General features: G+C 46.0%; 1 protein-coding gene across 1 annotated transcript in view; it reads left to right on the top strand.

Annotated features, from left to right (window-relative positions):
- The first annotated feature begins 2,676 nt into the window (after window positions 1–2,676).
- LOC108051064 (protein bric-a-brac 1) overlaps window positions 2,677–6,555 on the top strand; it is a 69,723-nt gene continuing 65,844 nt past the window's right edge. Inside the window, 1 exon segment of the mRNA XM_017133016.2 lies at window positions 2,677–5,253. Within this exon segment, the coding sequence (XP_016988505.2) occupies window positions 3,718–5,253 (1,536 nt within the window). The 5' untranslated portion in view covers window positions 2,677–3,717.

Raw genomic sequence — 6,555 nt, 5'->3', positions numbered from 1 at the left:
ATCGTTTTGCTCGTCAGCGTCGTCGTCACCAGTTAAATACATAAATTTTCGTATAAACGCGTTTTGCAGTCGCGAGCCTAGCAACCATTTCCCATTTTCCATTTCCCGTTGCCCCCTTTTTCCCCACATTCCCCGCTTTTCGCCCATCACACTCACTAGATAGCGACCAACAACAAACAACTTAGAGAATGCGTGATGCATTTTCATGTTGCTGCGTTTGATCCAAATTTTGTTTGCTGCAATTCATGTGTTGCTATAAGCCAAACACATTGGGCTCTAATTGAAGATAGTTGGCAGGGGAAAATCACCAGAAATATCAAAATATGTTGCGATGTTAAACGGAATCATACAATATAGACGATTAATGACAAAAACTCTGCATTTATATAAAAAACATTCAAATATTCTACATTGAAACAAAAGGTATTACATACACATTTAATTTAACATTTCTATAAAACATAAATTTAAATAGGTTTAGTCTTATGAAATATTGTTCATTTTGAAACCTGTTTTCTAGACCAAATTAAAATTGATGAACACAAGTACGATATATTTACAAAATCTTTTCTTGAGTAAGCACTTGCTAAATAAATAATATTCTTAAAACGCCAGCGCAAATTAGTTTGAGATGAATTCAATTGCAAAAGGTAATGACCTATTGAGGGAAAAACCTCAATTTTAAAAAAGGTTTTTAATACCTTTAAATCTATTTATATTTGTTATGGTATTTGTGTGACTTTTGATTCGTTGACTAAGATCGCTCAAATATGTGAGATATATAAACACAAAAATTAACGATGATATCATTGACCAACTAAAAAAATCAATATGCAGCAGTATTCAAGCAAATTTATTCAAACAAAATAAAAAGCACACCTAATTGTATCATTAAATTTATTAATGCCAGATATTCACACAGAAAACAGGCATGGGATCTTAATGATCGATAATAATAGAGATACAACAGTGCAAAGACAAAATCCCAATAAACTATTTCGAGGGTTGGCCATTAATAATAAAAAGTATCACTTAGCCGCATTAACACACCGGATATGAGTGAATAAAAGCATTAAAAAATCTCATTCACAGTCGCCAGGTGAATACTGAATACTGAATAACCCGATCGATTGAAAATACCTGCCGATCGCGTATTTTTTTCGCCGTTTTCTTTCGCCTCGATTCATGGCCGATGTTCATTATAATGTAACCAACTGAGGAGACCAGCCGCCATTTGCCAGTCACGAAAAAATTATGCATAATTTATGACTGGCTGTAGAGTTCCCCGCCACCCCGCGCCGACCCCTCTCGCTCACTCACCTTGGCGGGTAGCTAGCTTCGTCTCGCTCGCACTTGTGCAAATTTTATTTTCGCTAGATTTGTATTTCTTTATTTTATGCATATTATAAATGCGAAAGGCAAAAACAAATAATCAAAATGCCCACACACACGTACAGGGGAATTCGCACACAGAGGCGCAAAATCGAGGCTGACCAGTCTCAGGCGATAGTGCCCCGCCCCCGCTTCTTTGCCCACTTACCACCCCCCAAAAACCCCCTCCCCTCCACCGCCTTTTGAGAGAGCGAGAAAAATGAGGAAAAATAGTGGAAAAGTGCAGGTGCAGCTAAAAGAAAGAGAAACGTCTCTTAAGAGGAAAAGAGTCGGTTATTGCTATCCCTCTCGCGAGAGAGAGAGCACGACTCTCCAAATTCGCCGCACATCTTGTTTTTCGCCTAAGCATTTGTTTACAATGCACGAGTGGCAGCGACGTTGGCAGCGGCGTCGACTTCTCTGCCGCCGAGAGCGACGTGCGAAGAGAGTTTTTCGCGTGGTGAAGGTTCCTCGGCAGGAGGGGTGGGGTGTAGGCGTAGGGTGCACGTACCCCCAGCAAACGGAACTAATTAATGGAGCATCTTGCAGCCGAGTTTTATTTCTCAGTCGGGCGAGAAAATCGTGGGGAAGAAAGAGATAAGGAATTTTATGTTCGGAAGAGAACGATTTTTTGAAGTCTTCATGATCACTGCTCGGAAACTCTTAAAAATAACACTTTCGAAGATTTTGTTTGCAATATCTAACCATATCTGAAATTAAAAAAATACTATTTCCAAAGTATTTATATTTTCAATCGTCAAAAATTTTAAGCCATCAACAACTTGTTTTAATAAATAATATATACAATATTTTAATATTTTTTATAGTTGTTTGAAAAATGAACTATAGTTTATTGGTTTATTTTCAGTTAAAACAATGCTTCTTAGATTTTATTCTTAAAACACTATTAAATAATAATAATAATAATTCTTATTAATGTACTTTAATTTCATTTTTCAAAAATTCCTTTTAAATAAGTCCCCAAAAATACTTATAGCATCATAGCACCCTTCAACTTCTTGCCAATATCATTCATATTTTCGCCGCTTTCCCAATTCCTGATGCCCCCCGGATCCGTTTCCTTCAATTTTCAAACGGTGGTACTGGTCGGCGGGGCACGGCCCCACCCTCTCCTGCCCAGCGCCTCCGAAAAATATTAGGCCTAAGCTCGCTCTTCGCTGCATTTCGGGGCAACTTCCGTTTCCTCACGCACGCACACTTGCCACTTGCAGCGACGCATCCTTTTTCGCAGTGGTAGTGGTGCGGCGCCAAAGCGCCAAAATTTTTGGGGGTTGCAATGACGAGAGGCCGAGAACGAGGACGAGTGCGAGTGCGAGTGCGAGGACGATGGACGAAGGACGAAGGACGAGTCGAAAGCCGATTTCGGTTTTGAGTTCGAGGAGAGCCAAAACGCAGCGCAGGAGCAAAGGAATGTGGCCAACAAACGCTGTGCCGTTAGCCGGCGTTTTTTGGCGCCTACAGCTCGCCGATTTCATTTCAGCCGTTTTCTCTGCCGTCGGTTCTCCGTTCCATTCTCGGTGCTCGGTACTCGGTTCTCCATTCTCGGTGCTCGATTCTCAGCCGCGACGCGCTGCCACCGTCGCATTTTCCTTTGCAACGCAACGCCGGCAGAGCGGAGCGGAGAAACTGGCGAACTCGCCTCGCATTTCGCGAACTATTCGCAACTTCGTCGCGAACTCAGTCGCAGCCTGAGAGCAACAACTACAAAAAGCAGCAGAAGGCAGCAACAGCAACAGCAGCAGCAGCAGCAAATTGCTGCAACATCAACGTAGCCGTAGCGGTAGCCCCTCGGCGACCCTCAGTTTTCCACATCGTCTCGTGGCCATCGTCGTCGTCGTGTGTTAAGTTTGTTTTGAGTTTTTCCGTATCAAAATGTGCAAAACGATTTCAGTCTAATTCAGACGCTCGTGCTGAGAAGACTTTTGGCCCTGTTTGTTGGCCAATATATCCATAGAACACTGAACACTGAACACAGAACGGAACTGAACTAACTGAATACGATACACGAGGCAGACGAGTACCGAAACGAACTGAAAGAACGAGGCGGGCTAATTGCCAAATGGCCACGTAGTGCGCGTAACGTAACGAATACGTAAAACACACACATACCAACAAAACACACACACACACAGGGACAAACACACACCTACACACACACACAGATACTCACATGTACATGCCCACTCTCAGTTGAGCGTCGTAATTGTCGCGGTTTTTTCAATGTTTTTTAACGCCATGTGAAGAGCGAGTCGCGTAACGAAACGCGTTTCAACGTTTAACGATCGCCGATCAACGATCAACGATCTGCGATCAGCTGTAGACAAAATGGCGTCGGCGCAGGCGGAAGCGAAAGTTGGAGTGGCGCCCGAACAGGGACCAGTGGCCCAGAGGCAGCGCAAAGGTTCGGGATCGGGCACAGGTTCGCCGAAGAGCAATCGCAGTTCACCCACGCAGCAGGATGAGAAGCGCACGAAGAGCGAGGATCGCACTTCTCCCACTGGCGGAGGTGGCCCCTCGTCCAAGGAGGAGGATAAGGAAACGACAGGACACGCAGGAGGAGGAGGAGGATCTTCGCCGGTCAGTTCGCCGCAGGGCAGGAGCTCCTCGGTGGCCTCGCCCAGTTCGACCTCCCAGCAATTCTGCCTGCGCTGGAACAACTACCAGACCAACCTAACCACCATCTTCGATCAGCTGCTCCAGAACGAGTGCTTCGTGGACGTGACACTGGCCTGCGATGGTCGGTCCATGAAGGCCCACAAGATGGTCCTCTCCGCCTGCTCACCCTACTTTCAAACCCTACTGGCGGAGACGCCCTGCCAGCATCCCATTGTGATCATGCGGGATGTGAACTGGTCGGACCTCAAGGCCATCGTGGAGTTCATGTATCGCGGCGAGATCAACGTGAGTCAGGACCAGATCGGACCCCTGCTCCGGATAGCTGAGATGCTGAAGGTGCGCGGCTTGGCGGATGTGACCCACATGGAGGCGGCCACGGCTGCAGCGGCGGCGGCCTCCTCGGAACGGATGCCCTCGCCCAAGGAGGGCACCTCCGCCTCCAGAACTGAAAACGAACGGGAGGCGGAGGAGCTGCTGGCCTTCATGCAGCCGGAGAAGAAGCTGCGCACCGACTGGGATCCCGCCGAGCTGAGGCTCTCGCCGCTGGAGCGGCAGCAGGGCAGGAATGTGCGGAAGAGGCGGTGGCCCTCGGCGGACACGATCTTCAATCCCCCCGCACCGCCCAGTCCGCTGAGCAGTTTGATAGCCGCCGAACGGATGGAAATGGAGCAGAAGGAGCGGGAGCGGCAGAGGGACTGCTCGCTGATGACACCGCCACCGAAGCCACCACTGGGTGGTGGTGCCTCAGTGGCAGTTGCAAGTGCCGCACGTCGTCTGGAGACCGCCATCCACGCTTTGGACATGCCCTCGCCGGCTGCCACACCAGGACCCCTCTCCCGATCCTCGCGGCCCCACTCGCAGAGTCCCCAGCAGCAGCAGCAACAGCAGGGGCAGCATCCCTTGCCGATGCCCCTGCATCCCCACCACCATGCACCACCCGCCCCCCATCCCTCGCAGGCACCTGGAGCCGCCCACCATCCGCCATCGCCCGCTGGAGATTCCCGTTTTTCCTTGGGACCCGCTGCGGCCATGGCAGCGGCCATGGAACTGAGTGGCCTGGGGCAAGGACCGCCCACCGAGCCACGCCTACCGCCCCCACCGCCGCACCACCACGGAGGCGGAGTGGGTGGTGGTGGAGTGGGTGGAGGGGGCGGCGGGGGAGTGGGCTCGGGCGGAGGATCGTCGCTGGCCGATGACATGGAGATCAAGCCCGGCATCGCCGAAATGATCCGAGAGGAAGAAAGGGTGAGTGAAGCAAATTCATTTTTATAAAACCATTTTTAGGCCCAGCACATTACAATTTCTACCTAAGTAAATACCATTTGCATTCTATATTAAAGAAAATGTCGTTATTATACCCTTGCAGAGGGTATTATAATTTTGGTCAAAAGTGTGCAACGCAGTGAAGGAGACATCTCCGACCCTATAAAGTATATATATTCTTGATCAGGATCACCTCCTGAGTTGATATAGCCATGTCCGTCTGTCCGTCTGTCCGTCTGTCCGTCTGTCCGTCTGTCTGTCCGTCTGTCTGTTTCTACGCGAACTAGTCTCTCAGTTTTAAAGATATCGAATTGAAACTTTGCACACACCCTTCTTTCCTTTGCACGCAGTATATAAGTCGGAACGGCCGGGATCGGCCGACTATATCCTATAGCTGCCATATAACTGATTGATCGGAAATGCCATAACTTTGGTGTTTGTAAAGTTAGAATGTTGGGATTTTCTATGGGTTTTATATTTGGCTAATCAATCCGACATGCCGAATTTCATAAGGATCTGCCGACTATATCCTATAGCTGCCATATAACTGATTGATCGGAAATGCCATAACTTTGGTGTTTGTAAAGTTAGAATGTTGGGATTTTCTATGGGTTTTATATTTGGCTAATCAATCCGACATGCCGAATTTCATAAGGATCGGCCGACTATATCCTATAGCTGCCATATAACTGATTGATCGGAAATGCCATAACTTTGGTGTTTGTAAAGTTAGGAAGTTGGGATTTTTTATGAGTATTAAGAATGCATCATATGAATAATTTTGGAGAATATAATTTACAGAGTATTCTGCAAGGGTATATCAACTTCGGCTCCGCCCGAAGTTAGCTTTCCTTTCTTGTTTTTTTTTTTGAAAATAACTTTGTCTATTGGCGACCCTTTTGTTATTTATTTTTTGTTAGTTCGAGGACAAGGATTTTTGTAATAAATATAAAACAAAAGTTTTAAACTTAGTTCCGAAATATAGATAAATGTAAACGTTTGTATTACCTTCTATACAACTTTCAAATTAATTCTGTAATAAAATTTAATTATGAATGTTAAAATATTTCTTGAACACCTTAAAAAATTGCAAACTCAATTAGGTCACAATAAAACTATAATAATAATAATAGCACCGATATTGCAATAGCTAAATACTAAACTAGTCTGAATACATACATAATACCATATACTTGGCAAACACACTGAAGTAAAAACAAGACTAATTTCTTACGATAGTTAAAACTGTGATTTAAAATGTTTATTAATGCCTTACCACTAAAA

Source organism: Drosophila rhopaloa, unplaced genomic scaffold (genome assembly GCF_018152115.1).
Source record: "Drosophila rhopaloa isolate 14029-0021.01 unplaced genomic scaffold, ASM1815211v1 contig_163, whole genome shotgun sequence".
Lineage (NCBI taxonomy): Eukaryota > Metazoa > Arthropoda > Insecta > Diptera > Drosophilidae > Drosophila > Drosophila rhopaloa.
Note: the sequence above shows the minus strand (reverse complement) of the source record. Positions and strands in the feature narration are given on the sequence as shown.